This window comes from Pygocentrus nattereri, chromosome 14 (assembly GCF_015220715.1).
Source record: "Pygocentrus nattereri isolate fPygNat1 chromosome 14, fPygNat1.pri, whole genome shotgun sequence".
Taxonomy (NCBI): Eukaryota; Metazoa; Chordata; class Actinopteri; order Characiformes; family Serrasalmidae; genus Pygocentrus; species Pygocentrus nattereri.
Window position 1 is genome coordinate 29,024,806 of NC_051224.1, and position 27,668 is coordinate 29,052,473.

General features: G+C 37.1%; 1 protein-coding gene across 1 annotated transcript; it reads right to left on the minus strand.

Annotated features, from left to right (window-relative positions):
- Nucleotides 1-1,736: 1,736 nt before the first annotated feature.
- On the minus strand, nucleotides 1,737-27,424 carry gpc2 (glypican 2). The gene is made up of 11 exons (XM_017705360.2): nucleotides 27,043-27,424; nucleotides 21,589-21,747; nucleotides 20,887-21,021; nucleotides 18,905-19,080; nucleotides 17,514-17,594; nucleotides 15,411-15,576; nucleotides 11,960-12,090; nucleotides 7,465-7,632; nucleotides 6,650-6,786; nucleotides 5,766-5,938; nucleotides 1,737-4,574 (listed from the first exon to the last, which is right to left on the minus strand). Exons 1-11 carry the CDS (start codon nucleotides 27,206-27,208, stop codon nucleotides 4,324-4,326), a joined length of 1,743 nt encoding a protein of 580 aa, XP_017560849.1. The 5' UTR covers nucleotides 27,209-27,424; the 3' UTR covers nucleotides 1,737-4,323.
- Between the last annotated feature and the right edge of the window lie 244 nt (nucleotides 27,425-27,668).

Below are 27,668 nucleotides of genomic sequence, written 5' to 3' on the forward strand. Positions count from 1 at the left end.
TCCACCTTAAATGGTGCTGCAGGTACACTGAGGTGCCTTAAATGTAGGACAAAAGTTGGGGAATGCGAAACCAACATTAGCTTGCCTCAATAAATATCCCTTCTCTTGGAAATATTTTCAGATATGAGTAGCTAACAAGCAGCACAGCAGGGCAGCTGTTGAACTGTATCAGCTCACTGGCTGATATAATGCTGCATCCCAGACTACACACTTCTGTACTTCACCTACTATACTGAGTGCACGTCTAATGTGCTATTTTTACACACTATTTAGTGTGCTCTGCCAGTTTATTGTAAAAACATCACAAAAATTATAGATAGTAGCTAGAAGAGAATGAATGAAAATGAGTAGACAGGCTTTTAAAATCAGTCATTATGTTTATTAATACTAAAATTGTGGAATCCGCATAACACTATGAATACCAGTTGCTTACACATCTGAAGCAAAGAATTAGTATGAACTCATTTGCAACTTTGCAAAGTCACTTGTTTTGAGGTCTGAGTCAGTGAACTTCATGTTCTCTGCTTGCACTTCCACAGCACACAATACATTTACAGATTACAATTCTTTTTTGCAAGTATGAGTCTTCTTCCAACATTTGTGTAGTCCACTTTTCCCACATTTTATTCTGTTCATTTTAGATGTACACTATTCAGTAATAAACTGGCCCATTATTGCAGTGCAGATGACATGTCAGTGGTGGACCGAACAGATTAATGCATCGTTTTGCTTCATCTCATCACTGAGAAAGCAGCAGGATTATTTTTAGACAGGTGCAACAAAGGAAGCAATACTGCAGTGCCTCGCTATCATGTCACTCCTACAAAAACCTTTAACCCTCATCTCAGTGGGAGTTTAGCAGAACATCTTTGCAAAAACATGCACAGAGTGTTCAAGAAAAAGAACCAGTAGGTCTAGTTACAGAGTACAGTTAGAGTCACAATATTTCATGCACAGAAAACCAACAGTATTTCAGGAGGCCTCCCGAGCTCTTAGCAATAGCAAAAAATACATAAATGAAAAATGAGACACTTTTTAAAGAATTAAAAAAATTGGTGTTATTTGCAAAAATCTGAAGTATTCTTTCTTTGTTTTAACCATTTACACTTTTATTATACCCAACAACAAACTAGAAACAAGATTCTTTCTCTCTTTCCTTGAAGCTAAACTGAGTTGTGATGCAAGTAAGGTTTGCATTATGTTTCTATATGCATCAAAAGACAAAACATCCCGTTTGAAAGGCAGCAACAAAAAACACTTGTAAAATAAAATATTTTAATTTCATGTTAGTCTTTTGTGCATATTCGGTTGATATTACTTTAGCTAATGCGTATATCTGCAGTGGATTGCCTCCAGTATTTTATCCCCCAGCGGCCTTGTTATCATAGGCCCCTGTGCAGTGGCCCAACTGGGCCGGTCAGTAATTCATCCCTCAATATGATGTGATCACCATCGCATTACAATATAATCCTTCACACTGCCTCTGTACAGCAGCAAAACACTGCACTCTTACTTCTTATATTCCACTACAGTGCAACCCACATATATGGTGTTAAAACTAATATGCAATACTGTTTCTTGTACAAAGATAAATTAGCTCTGTTGTGACCAGTTTCAAGTGAATTTGACTAAATGTTTTAATAATAAAAATGTGTGATAGCTTGACAGTTTAACCGAACAACTAAATATTAAACATAGTCAGAAGACAAACAACACATCAGACCAAACCACAAACACATGAGAGGCAACATTTATTTTGAGTTCAAATGCAAAATTGTCTCTGAATATTGATTAAAAAGTGGAATTGTTTTATCTTCAAAACATAAAAAACACTCTGTAGATGAAAGCTAGGTATTTCACAATAGTGGTCCAAAAAATCCCACAGATTCAGCCCGCAGCTACTTTAGCATTGAGGCTCCATCACTCTAAGAACAGCTGCTGATATGCCACCAAGAAATTGGAAGAGCATTTACATTTCTAACTACAGTACTACTGCTAACTTTAACCCCACTGCTAACACTAAAGTGGAACCTTAGGGAGAGCCTAACATTCAGCTTCAACATTCAGTAAAACTTTCCTGAAAATGTAAAAAAAGAAGGAGGTACACCTTCATAAAGCTGAAAAACACAGACAAACAAAAAAAAACATTCACCCACACATTCATTCCTCTCACACAGAAATCCAGGTACAAATACAGAATGGTTTACATACTGGCTCAGACATCAACATCAAAAGCTCCTTTTAGTCCCCCTGTCTAAACATTCAATAGCAAACTTTACATTTGCGAACACTGTAAATCATTAAAGCAGTAAACACACACACAATAAATAAAGGTCAAGTAATAAATAAATAAAACCTAAAGGTGAGATTATCGGTGCATGTATATAGTACCAAACTAAGGTTTTAGGCACCTGAGAAAATTTTAATTAAAAACCTATTTATCTAGTATCCATTTATTTGCCTGGAAAAAACTAACATTAAAATAAATACAAATAATATTAATACAATAAGTTGTGGTTTTATGTGTGTTTGTTTAAATCCATTTCCAAACCTCTTATTGAGAATGCCTAGTATTATTTCTATTTGGCTACTCAAACCTTTATTAAGTTAAATCATGTGTGCTGGTGACTGACCTTAACAAATGTCATGGCTGGGGGCTTCAACAAGAAATCTGGAATCTGGAAACTTCAAACTTCAAACTAGCTTCTAACTAGAAGAAATTCATGTTACTTTTATAACATGTAATGTAACTTTATTTGTATTTATTCTAATGTGTTTGGATTTATCCTGCAACACCTTAACAATCACTTGGAATACCATAGCAATGGCCAAGCAAAACTTTAGCAGCCACCTAGAATACCACAGCAATGGCCTAGTAACAATTTAATAACAATCTGGGATACCATAGCAGTGACATATATATGTGCTAATATTTATGTGAGTGCATGTAATGTCTTTGAAAGTCAGAAATATCCAGAGGTGTCCATTCTGACAACACTTGTGGTAGTTAGATTTGAATTCTCTCAACATTACGCCATTAATTTCCTATTGGGAAAAAAATGTTGGGAAAAAAACTACCCATGTGATGAGTCCCAAAAGAACAAGCGCAGAGAATAATAAAACAAAGAAAACTAACATAATTAGTATCAAAAATGGTGGAGAATTCCTTCAAGATGATCATTCAGTAACTACTATGCATTACTTGGTAACTACTATGAAACTAGTTTGTGTTTAGAGGAACTGAAGTATGTGCCCACTGACAGTTTAAAGGAATAGCTGCACAATTAGACATGATCACTGTCCAAATTCTGCTTCTTTAGTTTATGCTATTTTCATGAGCAAGCGGGAACTAGGATGTTTACGAAATCCATATGGGAAACATCCATTTGAATGTCCATCCAAATCATAATTCCCACTTGGAAAGATGGAGTTTCTGCATTTCGACTTGTCAGAGTTGCTACTCTGTGATGTCACTTCAGCATAAAGGCGCACGTAGTAAAATTAATAATTTAAAAATGAATTGTACATCATGGGAATTGTAAATCAAATTTTATGAGGGATTATCACCTACAACTAAGCTGGCACGCTCATGAGAGGATCTTTTGAAAACAGAGGAGAAAAACCGTGTAGACAGTGCCTAAAATGTCTGAGTTTGGCTTTACCAATGATTCTCTTACGTTTTCATCTCAAGGCTCAACTATTTATTTTTTAGTTAATAAACAGGGAGTATATTCTGTTCTTGGCAAAAATGAATGCAAATCCTAGATGGTCCTAATCAGCTCATTATTAAGATAAAGCAGTTGTGTTATAGCATAAAAAGAACAAGAATATGCAGGGCAGTTCGCCTCCAGGACAAAGTAAGAAACACTGCCCTAAACCACAACTACAACTGTCTGCACAACCTTAATGAAGACCTAGATACGGTTTGAACATGGTGAGAAAAGTCTTGGGGCTGCATTTAGAGAAAAGATTTGGGTGACTATTGACTTCTTATGTTTGCACCAACATTAGCCTTGTTGCTCTAGTGCTCAACTAAACAACTCCTTTAAAAGGATGATTAGACAATAAGCCACAGGCACACTTTTTCCGAAGCCATTTGGCACATGGGACAAAAGAAGAGAGTATGTGCTTCTTTCCCTCTCTCCATCTTTTGCTCTCCACCACACTCTTTTTCTTGCTCTCATTTATCCTTCTCTCTTTCTCTGACCTCTGATTGCTTTTGTGCTTCTAATATTTGCAGTTCATTTTGTCTCACTGGCTGCTCTCTGTCCTGCAGGATTCCAGCATTTTCCAGTGAATGATGTTGTAAACTGAAGGAGCTGGCTATCTCCACTGAAGGGCAAGAAACAGCAGCAGCGAGAGGGACAGGAAGAATAGGGAAAGAGGAGAAACTTTCTTGGCGGCTGATCTTGTTGGTCCCTGAGCTCTGTTCCACTTGGTGGTGCTTCGGTCACGGGGACGGGATGGTTTTTGGGGGTAGGCTGGGCTACGTGGAGGTGAGTACGAGCCATAACCGGGCCAGTCATCACTGTACCTCTCCCCCAGTCCTGAACCACTGCTGTCATCTCCATCACCTGCGTGCACACAAACACACTAGAGTATATGACAGTAAATTTGACAGCAAATAAACATATTCTACCCATTTATATTTTAGAGTGCTTGTTGTTGCAGAAACTGATAGCTGGTGCTGATAGAAAGAGGGGAAATGTTAAAGCCAGGAAAAAACTTAAAAAACTAAGCATTATAGTAGCTCAGTTAAGACAGTTAAGATTTACACACACCCCAGAAGACGGTTTATGTCAGCTTTCCCCCTAACCGCTCAACTTAACATTCTTAGATATCTTCTAAACAGGGGTCATTTCCGTATCAGTTAGCTGGAAGCAAGATTGTGCTGTGTGGCATGTTTGGCCTGGTAACTAACCGTCTAATCATGACTAATCATCAGCTTAGCCAAAATGTTGCAGTCCTAAATGCCACAGAGCACATTTGATTTAAGATTTCACTTTAACACCATCACTCTAAACATTAATGCTGTAAACATTTAATTTCATTGTCATTTTAGCATCAATTAGCTTCAACCAAACCTGTGTTGTAGTGTGTGACACAGAAGCTTAGCAAAAGCTACAGTCCCAAACACTACAGAACATGTTTGATTTTAACTTTCCTTCATCACAACACCAGCCACTCCACTTCTGCTCTCTCAGAAATTCATTTTTATCATTGACACTTGTGTGAATAGAGCACCAGTTAGTTAGAATTGAGGCGAATTTCAACACAACACCATTTTCTACAACAGTGGCCCCTGCATTTACCTAAAAGGTTTTTTTTCATTTTATAGTTCACAGTAAATTATGCTGTGTCCTCAACCATATCAATAAGTCTGTTAGGTCTGAAGATCTGAAAGTGGTTTATGTGAGCCAAGAGAAGATTTAACAATGTTGAAAAAGATATGTGCCAGTGCAGTTCTTTCAGAATGGGAGTGATATGAGCTCATTTTTGTTTTGCAGAGGATTTACTGTTTTCATTGGGAGCCCAGTAATAAGAGCATTTCAGTAATCAATTTTGCTTGTGGCAATATTTCTTAGATGATAAAAAGTTACTTTAGTTACGAGTTAATCATATACTGTCCCTTAAAGACATCATTTTAAATATACTCAAAACCCTTTTAACGAGGACAAGAGAGATACAGAGATCGGCAGAAGATGAAAAGAAAGCGAGAGAACCAGACAGAACAGACAGACAAAGAGACAGACAAAAGGCCTCACTGTCCATAAAGTCGGTGTCCTGGCCATTGTGGGCGTGTTTCAGGCGGTTGATGGCCACTCGGAGTTCCATAATGAGCTGGCGTGTTCTAACATCAGGCCGAGCAATGTCTACTTCCACCTCCGGATTATTCACCTGATTCACCAAACCATCACCCATCACATCTGGCAGATACCTAACACACATGCATTAAATTATATTTACATACAAATGTGTGTATACAGTTATAAATATGTATACAGTGTATGTGTGTATACAGTGTGTATAAATAGGTTTCTCTTATTTCTCCAGAACAAGAAACCAAATGTATGTACTGACTTTTCAATTTCTGCAAAACCTTTCTCTTAACCATGGCAGGCTACATGTTTTCCAAAGAACATGATATTATTATTTAAAACATAACAAATAGACAACACTGAAGACATAAAAACTCACAAGACTGTACATTGAGTTTCCATCTTACTGTTTAAATAATTCACATAATTCAGTTAAGTGGTCATTCAGAGTGGTTTCATGTGAAATGCACAAATTTTTGCACCTGCCGAGACAGAACTTCAAAGAGGAACCAGACGTAAGAGTCTTGTCCATTTGTGTAGTGTGGTATGCTTGCCTCAGAGGAAAACTGAACTTCAGTCATGGAGGGAAGCATCATTCCCCTACCCTACTCCAACTGCCGATCAGTATTTTTTTTTTTTTTGGAATAAACTTTTTATTTAATTTGGAATAATTCTATTTCATTTGAGCCAACTACATTTTACACTAGTGAAAGCCTTTCAGTAGTGGTATTAGAGTCTAATAATTCAATCATGTAAAACTAAATGAATAACTTTAATACAATAACATTATCTATTGCCCTTCTATCTATTTCTCTTTCAGACACACTCACCTCCCTCTAGCCTGACCATTCCAGCAACGGTCCTCATTGGTCACATCAGCAGCCATCTTATCGTCATTACAGATAGTGTGTGGCAACGATACCCAGAATCCCCTCATAGGCCTCAGACGCTCCTTCAGCTCCAGCACCTGGACACAGACGAAACAATACTAGCTATACAGAGTCACACGAACACAGACTATATAGTAACCTGAAAGGGAAAGTTTGTGAACAAACTTCAAGTTGGCTTGACAAGACAAATATTACACTTCAAATGTTAAAGCAGTTGCAGGACACTGGTGATTAATTGGGTTTATATAGTAATTCCAGTTGGTTGCTAAAGTGTTGCTTGGTCTTTACTGTGTTATTCCAGGTAGTTGTTAAGATTTGTTCAAAAGACTTTTGGCTACAGACCGTAGTGGAATAGATAGCTGTATAAACATAAGCAAGGTATAAGGTATGTGTTATTTAAGAAGAATGATTCAGTTTTAGTATGTTAAACAGCCCCCTTTTCATTCTCATGGGAAAAAAATAAGCACACACGGCATGAGCATTATAAGTCAGATTGGTTCCAAAACTTGGTTTTAGCTTGACATTGGAGCATAGAACAACCACAAGAAAAAAAGAGCTTATACTGCTAAGCCAACTTAATAACCATACAGTAGCAACTGAAACAAGGCTCAGAAATGGAATTTATAAAAATTAATTGGTTCACTTTAAGCAGAACCAATATTTTACCATGAAGTTTCCACCAGTGGCACTGTTGTCAGATGCAGCTGAGATTCATTTATTCACTTCTCTTTTTCCTGTTTTCCTCTTTTTCTTACCAGACGGTCCAAGTTGGTTCCTGCAGCAGTAGTTGGCTTCTCCTCTGGACTGTAAGTTTTGAATGGCCTCCTGCTGCCTCGCTGTCTCTCATTCTCTCTCTCTCGTTCTCTGGGTGAGCGTTTTGCTCTGCCAGGTACTGGACGAGGACTTCCGCATCCCTGAAACACCTGCAGCGTGCACACACACACACACACACACGTTTACAATAAATCCTGCATTCATTTACAAAATACCTCAATAAACATATTTTTTCTTGACTGTATGCAAAATCTAGTTTAAAAAAAATTAAATATAAAATTGTGCCTTAACCTTTGCATAGGCCACATTTTATGTTCACATATTTTTCTCCCAATATGTCAATTTCAGCAAATAAACAGTAATGTTGCATTTAACTGTGCAAACAACCGTTCTCTGTAAAATATGTATTTTCACTTACACAGCAGCAAAAGTGGCACCCACACTATCAGAAAAAAAGGTATGAAATGGTCACTCTTGTTACTGGGGTGGTACCCTCAAGGGTGCATCTCAGTGCCTTTAGTCAGGGAACATAATTGTACCATAATCCATTGAAATTATATTTTCTTAATTGTATTGACTCCACACACCCCGTTTTGTCTCCAGGCTTCTTAGTTTATTGTTTTTGTACATTACGTTATGAAAAGATACAAATATTTAAACTTTAAAAACACTGTTGTGCCACTGAAGGTACATTTACATTTTTTGTACCTTAATGAATGAAGAATGAATCTGCACAGTCCCTTTATTTCTAAAAGTGCAAAACTTTGCATATTACTGTATCTTTTATATATGAGAATTGATGCACTGGCATTCAACTATGGACAGCACTCATTTATACATAAAACTTGTAATGTACATCATACAGGAGATATTTCTGAGGAGTTTAGACAAGATAATACATTTGCATAGGGCAAAAGAAAAAAGTTAAAAAAAGTTAAAAATTGTAGTTAAGAAAATATTAAAAGTATAGAGAAAATGGGACTCATAAAATCTGTGCCAGACCAGATATACCACCAAACAGCCACCCACAGATAAACAGAATGTAAAGCTTTTATCTTCAGGAGATAACAAAAATTTTACAGGGGTTCCTGTCCATCCTTCCACCAGATAACTCAACACTGTGGGTGTGTAGCTGTCAGGAAGCCATTACTGAGAAAAGGAAATAGACAAAAAAGAAGAAAATTTGCAAATCAAAGAAAGAAGCTGCTGGTGTTTTTGGAGCTGACAAACCCAGACCTCAGCATCACTGCAAAAAATGCAAGTGATGCAACTTCTAAGACTGAACTTTGAAAAAATGTCCCTGCAGATTTCTTTGAAAAACTGAACAAGTCTCTTAAAATGAATGGAAGCTATAAAACAAGTAATGGGGAAAATTGGTATTATATGTTCTGCTTTTTTCTGATGCCAAAATATTAATAACTTGTACTTAAAAGCCAGATAGTACTGCAAATATAATGTAAGTATATTACATTGACCCACAGATTATGCTGAACCTAGTCCAGTAGCCCAGTAGACAGGTAGAACTATTAAACAAATTATAAGCAGGTAGTGTATTTAGTCCTTCTGGATAGTTCTGGAAGTACTAGGCAGGAGAGACACAAAACAATGTCTACAGGATTAGGCTATAAAAACAGATGTAAATACAGCACACACAAAAAATGTAAAACAAGTAACCATGCGAAACAAAAGCATTCGGTACAGCTCTTGTTTACTTTTAAACAAATGCTAGGCATTAATTTTTATAAAACTGAGAATTTCGAAATTTAAATAAAATGGAAAAACTGATTACACGTACACTGCACAAATACAGACCCATGAACAATATATGGTGGAAGAACCCTTGGAAACCTTTGCAGACTTTGGGTAAGTTCATCAGTTTTTAATGATCTAGTCAAGTCACTTCCTTCTTTTTTCTTTGCAGAAACTTCAAAGTAGATTTTGTTGTGTGCTTCACATTACTGTGTTGCTGAAACAAGTCCCCTAAGAGTTCCCCTAGTGATCAGAAAATTAAACAATGTAATAATATACTTGCCATTGTCATGCATTTGTCCATAAATTTGCTGCTCCCAACTACTTACAAACAGTTCAATGGCATGATGACACCAGCATCATGTCACTGGTTTGCAACAGGATCAGTATATATCCTGTTGGGACAGTGCTGGCTGGGAGAAGCTCTGTGTTGGATCTGTCACATTTGAATCCCATAGGTGTTTCCTTCTTGCCATACAGGCTTGTTTAAGTATTAGGTTTCTCCAGTTCAGTCACTGACATCTGTAACTCTTTGAAAGTTGCTTTCACAGTAGCATCCTTATCATTTTCTAGCTCATTTTGGAGTTTGCCTGTTCTTAGTACTGATTGGCTTAGGCTTGGGCAATATAAATTTTTCAAAATCTGCAATTTTTTGTGTAACCGAATAGAAGATTGTTCTATTCCAAAAAAAATTATTATAAAATTCCATAATTTAAAGACCTAATTTAGTTCCTTAAAATCAGCATTTTATATTCTGGCCACATAGTGGAACTGGTGCAAAAATAAAATGGCATGAGGCAAACCATACAATAATAATTCAAGGCAATTTATCAAACCACATTTGGCTAAAGTAATACATTGCAGTGGCATTAAAAGCCCTTCTTCTAGATGTTCCTTGTATTTCTGTGTTATTTTTATTTCCCCTGTGGTCCACTTATATGTGCCAAGTGTTCTTCATTTATGTAGAGCCATTTTCCATTTCAGTTTTAGGATTAAACAATTTGTTTTTGTTGCTGTGCCTTTAAGAATAATACATGTATATAACCTGTTTTGGCCGACGAACGTCTTCAACATGTGAAAAGAGACTGAAGAGACTGAAATGTAAAGAATAAAGTGTTAAGACTGAAATACTCAGGGCTTGAGAAAAAAGTTTTTCAGATGTGTAGATCTTGTATAAGGCTGCAGTGATCCCATTGGTAGAAGATATTTAAAACATACTACTAACAAACTACTTTCACAGTCTACTGAAGGAATGTAGATTATCTCCTGTAATCAAATTTGATTCAATTTAATACAGAAATGTTTCCTAAGAATATATTTCTAATCCCTAGGAATAATAATTCTGGAGCCTTTGTGTCTCTGTGAGGCCTGTTACATGTTTGAGAAGGAAGATTAACTTGAGATAAGGACTTGTATTTTCTCCATGTGCAATCTATCCTAGCAGACATACAGGCGACTTGCAGCATTAGCAATTTACAAGTGCTGCTTACGCTTGAATTAGTTAGGTTAACTTGAATCAAATATTCTTCTTGTAATGTACTGGTATCCATTAAAACAACTCCATTATATAAAATAGACTGTTTTGTCTAGTAACAAATAAATTGCTTAGATAAGACTAGAATCACTCAAATCAGATGCATTTTTGACATTCTGTTATCATTCACGGTGATAGCCTGAACTGGTAAATCTGAACCCAAAATACCATCATCGTGAGAATAACAAACATCTAAAATGCATCGAAACCTTACATTTAGCATGACATTATGCTACGACGCAAAAATAATATTTTGCAAATTGGTCTGGCTCACTCTTTCCAACGTCATTAACAGGGACATTATCATACTTGACTGAATCTCACATGACGCTGTGTTCAGTTTCGTTTCTGAGAACATCCAAGTCTACAAATTTTGAGAACATACAAATCTACAAGATTAGCAACAATGAGTCAGCAATTTTGTGCATAGATTGTGTTTGTTACATATAATTTGCTTAAATGTATAACTGCTTTGACCAGGTCTCTCACCCCACAACTCTCTCTCTTTTTAGAGCTTTAGCCTGTTCATTTTATTCAAACTTTTGTCTTATTTCAGCCTTTGTGTGTCTGTGGGAAGATGTTCACCTTTTAGATTATTTTTCTCTATTTTATCCCTCCTTTCAATTATGTTTCCTTTTTCATGTCCCTGAAATCCTATCTTATTAAATTTATAATTTTTTTTTTTTATCCTGCCTTCTGCCCTATGACAGCTGGCATCACCCAGCCAGCACCTCCCGTGAGACACAGAAGGATAAGCGGTTCCAGAAAATGTGTGTGTGTGTGTGTTTTATTTAAAATTCAATGTGTGGTCTTCTCTTTTTAGTTTTGGAATACATCACAGAACTGATGAATAGATGTTTTCACACACAAACACACAATTTCTAAGCTTCTTCTCCCTGAGGGTCACTGAAGCCTATTCCTGCTGTCATCGGGCGGAAGGCAGCATACACCATGGACAGGTTGCCAGTCCATTGCAGACAGACATACACATTCACACACACACACACACCTAGGGGCAATTTAACACATCCAATTCAAAAAACAAAATGCAGTTCTGTATTTACATGAGTTTTTGCCTCATAGGATCTTCCAAATGAGAGGGTTTGCATATTTATGGCATGATCATTTTTAAAATGTACTATATTTTTGGAAACTACTGTATGTGTGTACATGCTTGCTCTTGAGAGACTTGCCTTGGTAGAAATAGTGACACTGTTTTCCTGCATGTGCATGATGGCTTCGGACACTTTCACGGCGACAGAATCAGCAGCCAGTTCTACGTTAAATGGCCCAGCCAGCCTGTCGGCCAGAGACAGCAGGGAGTCTGAGAGGAGAAATCAAATGAACGAGACCTTAAACCAACTGAATTTAACAATGCTAGGATGAATAAGGTTTAACAAGGGTGAAACCTATTAAACAAGCTCACCCACAGATCAAAACAGCACAGTTAAAAGATGACATGCAACTTTTAAGAGCTAATTTTGTCTGATGCAAATTGATTGCAAAGTATCCAATGTCTGCTAAAAAAGACAACACTAAAAAATAAAATTTCTGCAGAGCAAAATAAACAAATAAATGCATGTTGATATTCACAATATTCACTATATTCATAATATGCACACACACACGTATTCCAGCAATCATTGGGTGGAAGGCAGGATACACCCTGGATGGGTCACCAGTCCATCCATACACACACACACACACACACACACACACACACACACACACACCCCTAGGGGCAATTTAACATCTCCGATTAGCCGCCTGCATGCCTTTGGGGAAGAAACCGGAGTACATGCAAAAAGCGTGCTTTGAGGTGACAGCGCTACTTATAAATTAAGATATTCACTAATAATACATTTAACAGTAGGATACACAGGATACTCATGCAGTAATAAGCCATTAATAAAATGATAGTGTGAAGGTTGGGCCCACAAGGCGCATGACTAGAAAAATGGGTTAAAAGTATACCAGTGGATACAGATAATATTTCAAAGTTCATGTTCATCTTCCTGTCAAAGAGGAAACACTTAGAAGGTCCACCAAAAGTTTTCTTGTTGGTTTGCAGAAACTTAATCACATGCTGAACATATTTAAAAAAGAAATAGTGAGCAATGTGTGGGGGCTGGATACAGGTTTGGGGGCCAACTGGAAAGCATTAGGGCCCAGAGACCACGAACTAGCATACTTCATTCAGCTGAATTAGAAAAACTAATCATCCATTAAAATAATCTGAGAGGAAATGATATTATTGAATATTAAACACAACACACAACTGTTTTCCTCAACTTTAACTGGCTAACGTTAATTACTACAGTCAAGTTCATAAATATAGGAATTACAACCATTTTCATACGTAACTCCTCATTTTTGCCAATTAAGCAAACTATACATCTACAATAGGATACACAGGATATTCCTGCAGTAATAAGCCATTAGTGAAATGCTGGTGTGAAGGTCAGGTGAACGATTTAGAAATTACAACATTTTTATATGTAGCATATTTTTAGGGGCAAGTAATTGGACAAACTAAAGTTCCTGCTTGTTTTCGGGGCTTTTTATAGCTATGCCTTCAGTAAATGAAATGCAGCCTTGATTGGACTGCAATCAGGAAATTTGGCCATTGCAGAACATTCCACTTCTTTTCCTAAAAAGTCTTTGGACGCTTTGGTTTACTGTCCATCTGCACTGTGAAGCACAGTTCAATGGGTTTTAAAGCATATGGCTGAATCTGAGCAAATAATACAGCCCTATACACCTCAGAATTTGTCCTGTTGTTTTTGGCAGCAGTCACATTGTCAAAAATATAAGAGAACCAGTTTCACTGGCAGCCATAAATGCCGACACCATAACACTACTTCCACTATGCTTGAAAGATAAACCAGTATGGATCATGAGCAATTCCTTCTCTTTTTTCATGCTCATTTCTTCCCACCATTCTGGTACAAGTTAATCTTTGTGTCATCTGTCCATAGGATTTGTAATAAAACTGTGCAGTTTTTTTTAGATTTCTTTTCTGTTTTTGAGGCTTAACAATGGTTTACATCTTGTGCAAAGCCCTCTGTATTCCCACTGGTGAATTGTATCTTGATTGTTGTCTTTGTGAGATATACCTCCTAGAGGGTGTTCTTGATCTGGCCAACTATTGTAAGAGTTATTTTTCTTCACCAGGAAAAAAATTATTCTGTCATCCACCATAGGTGTTTTCCTTTATTCTGTACCAAATGTTTGATTTCGCCACATGTTTTTGTTATCTCGCTGATGAGTTTGTTTTGTTTTCAGCCTAATTATAGCTTGCTTAATTGGAAAAAATGGGGGGTTATGTGATTCCTATACCATTCATCCAGTTTGGGTGTAAATACTCTGACATTAAAGGCTGCAATTAAAGTTTGCACTTCAAGCTTATATTTATTTCCTTTTAACTCCAATATGCTGTGGTAGACAGCAAAAATAACAATTAACTATCAATGTCTAAATATTTATGGACCTGACTGTCTAATAAATGACAGCATGTCATGCTGAGTAAAGACTAATTTACCAGGGTCCTATCTTTTATAGCACTAGAAGTAGATGTAGATGAGTAATTGCTTAAAAAAATGTTTTTCCTCATCATCTTTACTAAAAGTACCGAACTTTTTTCTTTACCACAGTCAACTCACTACTAGGCAAGTAGATAATAATCATGAAACAGTATATAATCATTAAAATGTTATGTGTTTCTTAATATATAAAAGGAAACTTAATACATAAGGGGAATCAGAAAAAGAGCAGAGAGGTGAACATAAGGATGGGAGATGGGTTTGCGGACAGAACGCAATATTCACAAACTGAATAAAGTGAAACAGTTATGATGCCAGATCTCATAATGTGAGCATGCGGTGAAGCGGCAGACAGGCAGTGGTGAATGCAAGCGAAAAAGAATGGTTCTGCAATTTTGAGACTTGATTGGTGAAAGAACTTGCAGGTCATCTAAAATACAGCTTCTAACCTTTAGCTTAAAAGTAACAGTTCAGCATCAAAATGTCCAAATGTAGTCAGCCAGCCAAGTGTCAGAAGTTTGCTTTTTTAGTTTTGCCGTTGTGCCATGAGGCTAATGTAGCTAAAATAACAGAAGATAATGCTCCACCAATTAGCACTGTGCAAAGTGCATACCTAAAGCCTCACACGCTAATGTCTATCCAATTGTTAATTTCAATCATGTTTGCTCAATCGGACAAAAATGGACAAAAATCCAACTTTAAGGTGGCTACTTTATTTTACTTTGTTCTAGTTTTTAGACATACTTTTGTCCATTCTTTTAAACAGCAATGTATCATACAGTGTCCGACACCACGTAAGCACATAAGTATCACCTAACAACGTGATTTGAAGCAAATATGTGATGACTCAGGCATTCAGCTTACATGATGCTAATTGGCAAAATATTTCCATGCCATTGCTTGTTAGCTACATTAACCTTCAGTCCCAAAACATTAGCTCCAGTGCACAACTAAACAAGCTAACCTCAAACACCAAACATTTCTTGACTGATCAAATGCATTTGGGTTGAGAGGAAAATTGCTTGAATTACATTTTTTGCCAAACTACTACTTCAAGTGATCTGCATGGAGAATAATTTAGAACATATTTACTGTTGCTCACCAATGAAATTGTTCCATTCTGAGTCTAAGTCTGCCTGATTGGCCAGGCAGCCCTTCATTACGTTGAGGCAGAGTGAGTGGCAGGATTTGAGGGAGGGCATTCCACGACACAGCGGGCAATACCACTGCCGCATCAGCGCACGAACACACTCAGAGCTCACACTTAACTACAGGGAGAGACAGAGAGACAGCAGCAGGTAGACAGACAGACAGAAAACTTTAAACTTCCAACCTTTATTTTATCATTTAAAGAGAAGAAACAACTATGAACCCATAGTAGCAGCAGCTCACAAATGCAACTGTTTGCAATAACAACTTTCTGTAAATACAGAATTTTGGATTTGTGCAAACATCTCCATCAAAACAAGAAGTAAAATAGTTTATTATAGGATTGGGTTGTTTTTGTGATACAGAACTAACCATCCAATGTTGGTACCTGACCTCATTAATGCTACTGAGGCTGAATTCAATCAAATTCTCACAGCAATGTTCCAACACATGGTATAAAGCCTTCCCAGAAGAAATTAGGCTTTTACTACAGCAAAGAGGGAACTCTATTAATACTACTAATTATACTATGACATTTTGGTATTGGTGTAGCAACATAATTCAAATACAGAGTGAGTGCACTTACTAGCTTCACATATTTCACATTTCAACTCTGACTGTGCATGATTTCAAAAGACAATTTCTCTGCATACTTTTGGACATGGTGTAGCATCAAGAGATCAAAAGTAATGTAGTACTACTACTATTAATAATAATAATACTAATATAATCATCATCATCACTTACATTATATATACTATGACTATATCAGTACACATGAGCATAACAGCAGACCTATGTGATGTATAGGGTCCTCTTTTTTTTTTTTGTCAATAATTTGTAGGTAGTTTGACCAGAGGAGGATAGGTCCCCCCTTGTGAGCCTTGGTTCCTCCCAAGGTTTCTTCCTCAGCTCTGAGGGAGATTTTCCTTGCCACTGTCGCCCCTGGCTTGCTCACCTGGGGGTTTTACATTTCATGCTACAACTGTGTCTTTGCTGGAATTCTATGAAGCTGCTTTGTGACAACATCAGTTGTAAAAAGTGCTATACAAATACATTTGATTTGATTTGATGACTTATCAAAGTTTGAATTTTGTTCTCCAGCAATTTAAGGCAAAAGTTTATCTCATAATCACTGATTAAAGCCTCTGTATCTCATTAAGATAGAAGCCTTTAAATTTTACACACCATGTTTTGGGTACAATGACTTTATTTCCAGAAAGTATTAAGCAAATCTGAAGTCAATTAGGAAGCCTTTGATGATGTTACATGAACAGATAACAGAACTTCCAACATGACAACATCAGAGAAAAGGCTCAAAATGCAAAAATGGATGGATTTTTTTAATTAGAGATGACTGAGCAGGAACAAGTCACATTTGGCACTACATCCGCTCAGAACTGTTTGCTTTGGTGATGTTCCATGGAATGGAAAAGTGGGACTTCATTTAAGAGACCACTACCTGCTCCACCCAGCATCTTTAAACATTTAGGGCTACAACCACAAACAACTTAAAGAAGGCTGTTAGGACCAAGAACAAACAAAGGTATTGGCAGATATTTAAGGACCAGATATTGGTATCAGAAGGGAATTTGCAGTATGAGAGCGTGTGAGGTTGTGCAAGTTCAGTTAGTTCAGCACCAATCAGCAACAAGTTGCTGTAGTTTGTAATTCCAGGTTGTTTAGTGTGCAACCCCAACAATACAAAAAATCTCGTCTGAAAGTCTCAGATACCAGTCCTTTTATATTCTGTTAGGGCTTTAAAATTCACACAATGTGTATAAATCTTAGGCAATTATTTGAAGACTGAGATTTATGAAACAGATTAAACAAGTTCTCTCCTCCTACTTCACTGGAATTAAAACAGGTATCCACACTGACTCGTTGTAGATAAGACTTTTGGACTAGTGTGATGAATTCTGAGACAAGTGATAAATATCAGCCTTTCTGTCTTTGACTTGAAAAAAATGTGTGAACATAGTATATATGGACGCACTGGAATGCCACATACCTTAGGATTGGGGTTAAGATGCATGTGATACTCTTATACACTTACCTTGGCTGCTTTATTAACAATGTCTCGGCCGGTGGCCAGACCCTGGACCAGAGCCCTTGCAGCAATGAATGCACGGGAAAGCTGGAGAGAGAAAGAGAGAGAGAGAGAGAGACAGAGAGAGAGTGAGAAAGAGAGAGAGAGAAAGAGGAAGAGAGAAATGTGAGAATGGAATAAAACTTTCAACATCATTTAGTAGATTTATCACGTTTGAAGCCAGTCAACTAACTCTTCACAAACACCAGAATGAAACTGCTCCTCCATTTAAGGTGGAACAGAAATTATCTAATCTCAGCAGCGTGGTGAGGTGTGCAGTGATATTAAAAAGTGAACTATGCCAGTCAAATCAAAAACCTTATGAAACCTCTCTTTTTTAAGTATGCCATTGGCTGGGGGAATAATGTTGAAATAGCTAGTGGCTGAGTGAAATACAGAACATACCAAGCTAAATTCACTGACATCTAAGTGACATATGGTAAATTTGAGACAGGACATGTAAAATAGGTCAGTCAGTTAACTAAGTTAAATCTGCCAGTGGCAGATGAAAACTTTAACATACTTAAAGGAACAGGTGCTTAAACCTAAAACCACGCTGCAAAAAATGATATGTTGGTAAGTGAAATTATCTTATATACAGTTAATATATTTTCACATGTTGAGATTGTTGTTGTTTTGTTTGTTGTTTGCTGGTTGTTGAAGCTTATCATAAGATTATTTTCTATATTTCTAGATGTTTTTGCTTGCTTATGGTGATTTTATGAGGTAAAATTACCTCACTATCTGGTCGATCACTTGGCTTGTATTAAGAAATGTGTTTGAATTAAACAAATGTATCTGCCAATGTAGTAAGATAATTTTACTGGATAAAATTTCTTAGGGAAAGTAAAAAAATGTCTAGAAATAATTTATAAATGATCTTATAATATTTTATATCCATCTAAAATTTTGAAATATTAGATATATTGACTAGATTTAAGATAATTGTACTTGAAAGGATAACATTTTATGCAGTGCAGCTAGTGTATGTAAGAGCAGTTAATATTAGCATATGAGACCGTGAGCTTTCAGATCGTCAATAAAGCTAATTTTATCATTATGTGGCATTTCTCCGAGATTGGTTAGGATGTACTCCCATTTCATTCGTTTCAATATAACACATGACAAGCCTGAAGAAAAACACATTAAAACAGCTATCTCTTTAAATCTCTATCTCTAGCAGTGAGTGAGTTTGCTTGAAATAAACAAAGAACAAACCCTGCCAAAATGGCTGACATTACATAATGCAGCAGGACGTGACTTCCATTTCTAAGCCCTGTATTGCAGTGTGACAAGTGCGACACAGATGTGTCTGTGTATACAGACTGTGAGGTATGGTTTTAGTCTGTGTGTGCTACCTGTACGCGGAGTTTGCGTGGCAGGTCTCCAAAAGGCTGGAGATGTTCCGCGTGTTTGCTCACACACTCCAAATAGTCCTGACCAAACTGATACTGAGGATTCACCAAAGAAAATACCCTCTCCACCAGACCCGCCCAGAAATCAGACAGCACCTCCGACAGACTCACACCTCCTCCTACACAAAGAAAAATATACAACTGAAGTGTTTAATTCTAAAATGCTGCATATTCACTTGTAAAAAAATTGGTTATTACAAGTTTCTGAAAAGAAGAACAGCTGACATATCATGGAAAGCACATTTTTATTACTCTAATAAAGATATTAATCATAAAGTTTTTACATGTGTAAAGCCCACTCCCAAACAGCAGATCATAAAAACAAAAATTCTTAGAAAGTGCTCTATAATGTAAAAAAAAAGTAAAGAAATAGTTTAAAATAACAGAGAAAAGCCAAGGCTGATCAACCAAGACAGATGTAACATTAAAATGGAATATTTGCATCAACCAACTCAGAAGGACTGTGCTTACATTTTACATGTTATTACACATAAAACATTTGTAAAAAAATTTAATTCCATTTTTAACTGCTCAAACTGAGCAAAGTATGTGAGGATGCATGCAGTTAGGATGAAGCTATTTGGTGGGTTACTAACTTTCATTACTTGTTAGCTACATTAGCCCTCCAGACACCAAACAAGCTTTGGCTAATGGACGATTTGGGAAAGGGAAAAACTGTGTAAATTTGTTTTTTGCCAAACTACGCTTTTTAGCCCACTGGCACATAAAGCACTTTTGTTAGACAAATCCTTTACATCAGTTGTTCCTAAACTGGACCTCAAGGTCAATGTCCCAAAAGGAAAATTTAGCTCTTCAAAACCCAAAACTAAAATTTCTATTCATACAAGGACACATTCAGGTTAAGACTGACAGAAATTGTTCTTCTATATATAATTTGTGGTTTTATATCAACATAATAGTGCTGACAATGTTCCAGTGCCATGCTGGCAAAGAGAACTGAGAGATCTGGAGGAATAGGACCATTTTAAACAGCTTGATAAATAATATTTAATAATAAAAGTTGTACTATTATGAAATAATAATACTTAATGGTTTCCCACAGGTTTACAAAGCTGAATTCCAGAGAGCCTCTGCTTAAGATGGAAAACACCTTTTTTTTAATGTTTAAAGACCTAGTGCCCAACAGTCTGACTTTTCTCCTGCAGGGGGAGCTATGAGCACAGAAGTTGCTTTATTGTTAGTCTTTTAGAGAAGAAACAGCCATAAATCTCAGATGGATCTAATTAACACAGTAAAAAATTTTTAACCTAGAGGTAAAAACTTTATTACTAAAAGATGTTGAGTTATTTAGTATTATGTATGTAATTTTGATTAAATATCCCTATTAAAACAGTTCATGCTGAAAGTTACATAGGCTAAAGACCATATAGAAGGCAGCTGCAAAGGAGTTCATTTCACTGTTTATTTGGTGTTTAATCTTTATCGTTTAATACATTATTTGTTAAGGGTGCTTCATTCTTGACCTATGAAATCTTTTCCTTTTTTCACCCAAATTTACTGTTTCAAAAATGATCAGAGGTGGTGCTTTCAGTTTTCACTAAAAATTTTATCAGTGTATCCCTACTTGCGCATCCAGTGTCATAGTGGGTAAATAGAAGAGTTGGGAAAGTCCCAGTGGGTTGGTAGCGTTTTGGGCTGGCTAAAAGTTTAAATTCACACAAATAAGCACAAGAACACTCAAGTAAACTATAAATGTAACATCCAAGTATATAACTCTAGTAATTTAGGAGTTGAACCAATGGCCCCCACCAGTGGATCAGCCCAGGTTTAGGCACAGAAATATCAGGTTAGAATTAAAAAAAAATTTGTAACACGTTATTAAAGTACAATTTGAATTATTTTATATTTGAAATTAATTTCTGTCATTACACATACACAGAGACACATACAACACACAATCCAACCTGAGTAGTAACGTCGTAGCTCTGTGAAAAGCTGCTGGAAGAGCTGGGCGTTCTGCGTGTAAAGGCGGCCATACGTCTTGGTGAACATCTGATTCATTGCCTTCTCTGCCACATCAATCAGCTCCCGAAAAAACTCTGACATCAAAGAGAGAACAGCAAGCCTTATAAGACAACAAAGTCATCAACACAGGGACAAGAACAGCAACACATTTGCTGAAAAATATATATTTATACGGTACTGTGCAAATGTTTTAGGCACTAAAGAAAATTACAGGTAAAAAGTTATCAACTATGCAGCGAACATTTATTTGCTCAGAAAAAAAAACATTACTATTAAAACTTTGATAGAATAAGTATATCATTGTATGTATGTGTTTGCTTAACAATTTTAAAAACTCTATTTGAGGAAGCCCAGTACTATTTGTATTTCTTTGGATAATCAGTTCCTCATTCAACTAAATCAGGTGTGCTGCAATGGAATTTAATAAGTCTATCTGATGGCTGGGGTCATCTACAAAACATTTGAAACCAAATCTTTGTTCTTCTTACCAGTTCACAAGACTTTTTTTTTGCTTTTTTACTTTACATATGTTTATAGGTAATTGAATGTTTAATGGTTTAGTGTAAAAATGGTTGTAAATAATTGAAAATAAATAGCAAAAGAAATTTAGATTATTTGGATTTGCAGAATAAGAAGCTCACCATCAAATTTGCGGTGCCTCTGAGTGAAACTCGTCAACAAGAACTGACTGTTGTCCTCAACTGCAGAAAGGAAGTCAGCCTCACTCTGGCGTGACAGCGTCTCCTCCATCAAACTGGAGCAGCAAGTGTAGTCCTGAGGACAGAGCCGCAAGTGCTCCCCTACCAATCACAGCGTACATATATACACAACAGCCAATCATAAAGCAGATATTATACAGCAGCCAAACAAAATAAGAGTCCCTACAACAAAACGCTTATTAACTACTACTGAACAGAATCAATAAACTGAATCAACTAAGGCGTGCTCTTACGCATCATTTCATATCAACTGCAGACACCAGTATTGAAGCAAATTGCATCACAGAAAATTCTGAAGTACCAACAATCACTGAATCATTGGCTGAGAGAGTTAATGTAGGATCGCATTATGATGAAACTTCTGATTTACCCAATCAGTTATTATGCTGCAGACCAAAAGCTGGTCAATTTTCTCTGTCATGTGCTTAATGTTTGAATAGTTGTAATTACTGTACAATGTAGAAAAGATTTGCTGTACAGAGTTTGAATAGTTTGTCTGTATTTATTGTATATGGTTATTGTGTTTATTGTCTGTCTGCTGCTGCTGAAGAAATGACAACAAAGCAGAATTTGCCTGTACACTGAGCAATCAAAGAGCAGAGAAATTACACAGTGGCCTATCACCGACAACAGATACAACAGATGTGCTCAAAATCCTCCCCTAAGGCTATAAGGATTACAAATTCAAGCTTTCACAAAGACCCAGAACATTTCTTAAATGTGCATTTTATAAATTTTATAAATAAATAAATAAATGCACCCAGAAAATAATCTGTGTAGCAGTTAAGTGATCTATTCAAATTTACAGTGAAGATGTATGAATATAGCCATGTCATAACTATTCAACCCATATCACTGGCTTTTAAATCCCACTGAAAATCTTTGGTGGGATCTAAAGAAAGCTGAGGCAGTATGAAACCAAGGATCATTAATGAAGCAATGAGCAATGGGCAAAGATTCCAATGGAGAAATTCCAGAAGCTTCACTGAAAGTTATAAAGTGTAAAAAATACTGACTTTGGCAGTTGGATAGTTTTGCACATGGACATTTCCAGAGAGAATGATTTTACTTTGTAACTGTTTGCAGTACACTCAAATTTATGTTCTTAAATTTGCTTGAACATGTGGTAATTAATCTTCTTTAACTGTTTACTAAAGCATGAATTGATATATTTTCATTGAATGTTTTTATATTATGAAAAAATGCCTTGCACTTTTAGAGAGTTAAGTAATTTTGAGCGCAATTGTATTACACAACAGCCAATCACAAAGCAGAGATTTTAAACCTCACCTACTCACCAAACAGATATTACACAGCAGCCAGTCACAGAGCACAGACATTACACAGCAGGCATTTATAGAGCAGAGATTTTATCCCCAGAGCAATCTCAGAAAAGAGTTACTATCCCTCTATCATGGTTATACAGTAGTTATGGCATGATTCCAGAAAGAAGCTAAATAAAAGATAAAAATCTACCCTGCACATATGCATGAATGTTCTATGCAAAATGCTGCAGCATATACTTTTATTCCGAAAATAAAGCTGTTGGTTATTCCTGCTGAATAGCTAACCTGTTTGTCACCTCCTGTTTATAGCACTTTCAGCACATGAATGAATGCATGCATCCTGGTAAAATATCATTTAAAGGCTGCATGTGTGAATGAAACAAAGCCTAAATGTTTTTGCAAAAAGTATCCCTATAGTGCCCTAGGTTTAGAGCATGAAAGAGCTCATATTTTCACCCTGCGTGCTTCAATGAATTCAACACTGATAGTACATTTGCTAGCTACAATCTCTGCAGAGCATTAAGTTTAGCATAGTAGCACAGAGAAATGTTGAAACTGAACACTATATAGCCAGAAGTATGTGGACACTTGACCATTACACTTATTTGATCTTGTTGGATATCCCATTCAAAAACCTCAGGCATTAACAAACGGAGTTGGCCCCCCTTTGCGGCTGTAACATCCTGATCTCCGCCCTTATGGAAAGGCTTTCCACAAGATGGATTGTCAGTGGGAATTTGTGTCCATTCAGTTAAAAGAGCATTTATGAGGTGTGTTTGATTGACTGAGTAGTTCACAATTGACATTCCAATTTATTCCAAAGGTGTTCATGGAGGTTAAAGCAAGGGCTCTGTGCAGGTCATTGCCGTACAGAGGCATCCTTACATGTCTCTTCATGGCCATGCCTTCTCAGGGCACTGGCAGGATGCTGTAATTTGTCTAAAATGTCTTTGTATGTTCTAGCATTAACAAACCCTGAGAAACAGCCCCAGACCATTATCCCTCTTCCATCAAAGTTTACTGTTGGCACTATTTATTCCAGCAGATGGCGCTCTCCTGGCATCTGACAGGTTCATCCATCAAACTGCCAGATAGTGAAGCATGATTCATCACTCCAGATATTACACATTTCCACTGCTCCAGGGTCTGGTGGTGGCATGCTTTACATCACTTCAGCTGATGCTTGGCATTACGTATAGTGATCTTGTGGCTTATGTGTAGCTGCTGCTCAGACAAAGAATTTCATGAAGCCCCCAATGCACAGTTCTTGCCTTGTTGCTTTCAGAGGCAGTTTGTATCTCTGCAGTGGGTGAAGAAACAGAGGATAAGTGATTTTTATGTGCTTTGCTCCTCAGCACTCGGCAGCCCCGCTCTGTAAGTTTGTGTGGTTCACTGATTTGTGGCTGAACTATTGTTGAACCCAGAGGCTTCCATTTCGTATAATAGCACTTACAGTTGACAAGGACAGACACAGCAGGGCAGAAATTTCACAAACTGGCTTGTGGCAAAAGTGATATCCTATAACAGCAGCACTGAGTCAAAGTCACTAAGCTCTTAAGTACAACCTATTCTACTGCTAATGTTTGTCTATAAAGTGTGTGTATGGCTATGTACTTGACTTTATGCCCTGTTAGCAATGGATATAGCTGAAACATCTAAACTCTGTAATTAGGAGTCTCCACATGTTTTGGCATATTGTGTATGTAAAGGGTACAAAACAATAAATAAATTTTTAAATGTTAATCCTGCCAAAAATAAACTGCAACTGGTGTCATTATAAAAGATGTTGGAATTGTTTGGGAAGATTTTACACAAGTAAAAGAGTTTCCTAAAGTTTTCAGACACAACATTATTGATTTTCATCATTGAACATTTACTGTTACAGAGCCATAGCAAAGAGCTCAAACATCCCTGTCAGTACAAGTAAATTCATAAATTGACAGTGGAAGACTCATGGAACCAAGGAACCAATCCTTCCTGGACAGATGTGCCATGCACAATTTTACAACAACCTCTTAGACCAACAAAGCTAGCATTCAATTGAAGAGTGCTGCTGGATGACCTGAAAGCAGCAGGAAAGACAGAGAACAATAAAATACCCATAAAAACACTTCTGCTAAAAAGGGAAGTGTAGAGATGTGCATCATAAAATTTGCACAAGCGTCTGGACAAATCAGAACTCTTTTGGAAAAATATACTCTGGCTAGACAAAACAAAAACAGAGCTCTAGCTGACACAAAAAAAACGAAACACAAAGTTGCAAAAAGCAAATTACTTCTTACAGTAGATATCTCCAAGCTGTAGCTGTCAACAACAGCTATGCAACAGAGTGCTAATGTTATTAATTTGTGATGACTAAACTCTTTTTCCCCCTACCAATCTTCTTTATTAAACATCTTTATTTATGCTAATAAATACATATGTTTGTAGTGCGAAGTCAAAAGACATTACATAATGTAAATGTAAATCTGAAAGTGGATATATGAGCTGCAAGTATTTAAAATAACTTAATGGGGGGGTGGTAATTCAATTAACTGTCATCTCTGCACAGGCCTAGCATGATGACTCATGCTTAATATGAACAGGGTCAGGGACTGACAAGATAAAATAAGATCCGTTTTGAAGTCAGTTTGATTTCAAAAAGTATGAAAGTTTTTCAAAAAAATAATAAAAAAGAAATTTCTCAAAACAATGGTCAAAAAAATAAATAAACACAAACATTAAGACACACAGATCCAGCCAAGTAATAATCAATACACACAGCATGTGTACTCTCTTTCACACACACACGCGCATACACACATACACGCACGCACATACACACACACACACACACACACACACACACATCTTCATGCGGGGTCAGTCTCATCTCAAATTCTATTCACACCTTTCAAGTCCTCCTTTTGTTCTCTTCACCATTAATGAAGGGACTCTCATCATCCCTCTTTCCACCATCTGCTGCCCCAGGACACTGCAGCCAAACCCCTCACACACACAAACACACACAACAAACACACTTCCTCTCTTATACACAAATGCAATGACACTCTTGCTGAAAAAAATAACAAAAAATTTCTACTGCTTCTTAGCAGCCATACTTAGTCGTGATATTTAACGATTTTCTAATGGGTTGATATCACAATGTAAAGAATCAATGTGGTTTAACAGAAAGTGACTGATTCTAGACGCATTTGCTGGTTTCTTTTGGGACCTAAATGTGTTCCACAGGAATATAGTACTCTCTAAGTACTGTTAACCACTATGTCCATTCCTATTAGGAAGCAAAACCGTAAGGTTTTAACCCAGTGCTAATTAGTGGAAGGTGATATGACAAAAAATTACATCACAATGCTTTTTCACAAGTTTAATGATACACTGTATGCATCATGCTATATTTTGTAAAACACTATTAAAACTATAAATGTAATAATTTTATTCAACTGTTAAACAGTTAAACAGCTCTAACAGTTCTGTATAATAAAACATGACATTGATCAGACCTTAAGTACTGATGATATTACCAAGCGTATTGTGGTGACATTATCCCATTAACAATAAGCATCGTCACACTGCACAATTCAAGCTCTAAACGTTTTTTTTCCAGGATGCACCTCGTTTTATTTTAGTTTTTTCCAACGTGTACATGTAGTTTGACTAAAAAATCACTAGTGAGTTGCTGCTGCCTACATTTACTACCTTTAACCACAGAGATGGGAAACCAGACGGATGTAGTGAGAAAAAAAGACAGACAGACACACAACAGGCAGGCAGACGGAGGCTGATGGAGTAGCTGATTGTGGGCGAGGCTCTTTGTTGAGCCCCGTCCTGCTGAAGCGTCCAACATGTTTAAAAAGGTCTATAAACGGGACCAAACTTGGACTGGCTACTCACTGCACGAACTGTTTAGGGCATTGCGGCTTATTCTGTAGTCCAAACTACATCAGTTCATTTACAGTTTAACTTCAGAGATGTTGGCTAACCGCTGAGTGCGTGCATGTGTTCAGTGAGGTCGGCTTCTGTTAACAGGATCAATGCTAGTTGTAGTGTTAACGCTAATGCTAATTTAGCACCCCAGTGCTATACCTACCGCTTATAGGGGACAGCGGGCTACTGGCCGCGCTGTAGCCGCGCTCCTCGTACTCTCGGCGGGACTCGGCACAGCTCCGCGCAGCTGTAGCGGAGCTCCACACCGCCGTCAGCCACAACAGAGCACCGAGATACGCGGGGATATCACTGCAAAGCCGTAGGACCATCTCCAGCCTCGTGGTCGGGAAAACGGGGGTAGCTTTAGATAGATGGAATTAATAGCTGGAAGAAGGGTTGGACAATTCAAAAGTCTCTCAGTGGATGCTGGTTCAAATTAGCTGAAAGGAAAAATAAAGCAAAAAACATTAACTGCGAGGCTGTCGCTGCTGCTCTTTGTTTGAGGGGAAAAGAGAGGAGTGATCAGATCCCTCTACAGCAGGAGGATGAACTCTCTCAGGGGATAGAGAACAATGAGAGAGAGAGAGGGAGGACGGTCGTGGTGGGGTATTAATAGCATGGACCAATAGTTAATCATATAAAAGTGATTGCTTATTCTTTCTCACAAGCTCAAGACTACACATTTGCTTCAAATAACAAAGAATAATGTTATTGATTAACAGTAATCCAAAATTAATTCCACTTAAACCTAAGCATGTACCATCTAAACTTAGTGTACACCATACACAG

Excerpts from the sequence above, each read along its gene's own strand:
- gpc2 (XM_017705360.2), bottom strand. The coding sequence starts at position 27,208 with ATGGTCCTACGGCTTTGCAGTGATATCCCCGCGTATCTCGGTGCTCTG. Across the intron at positions 21,748-27,042 it reads CCCGCTGTCCCCTATAAGCG|GGGAGCACTTGCGGCTCTGT; the intron begins GTAGGTATAGCA and ends TGTGATTGGTAG. Across the intron at positions 17,595-18,904 it reads CACGCAAACTCCGCGTACAG|CTTTCCCGTGCATTCATTGC; the intron begins GTAGCACACACA and ends TTCTCTCTCCAG.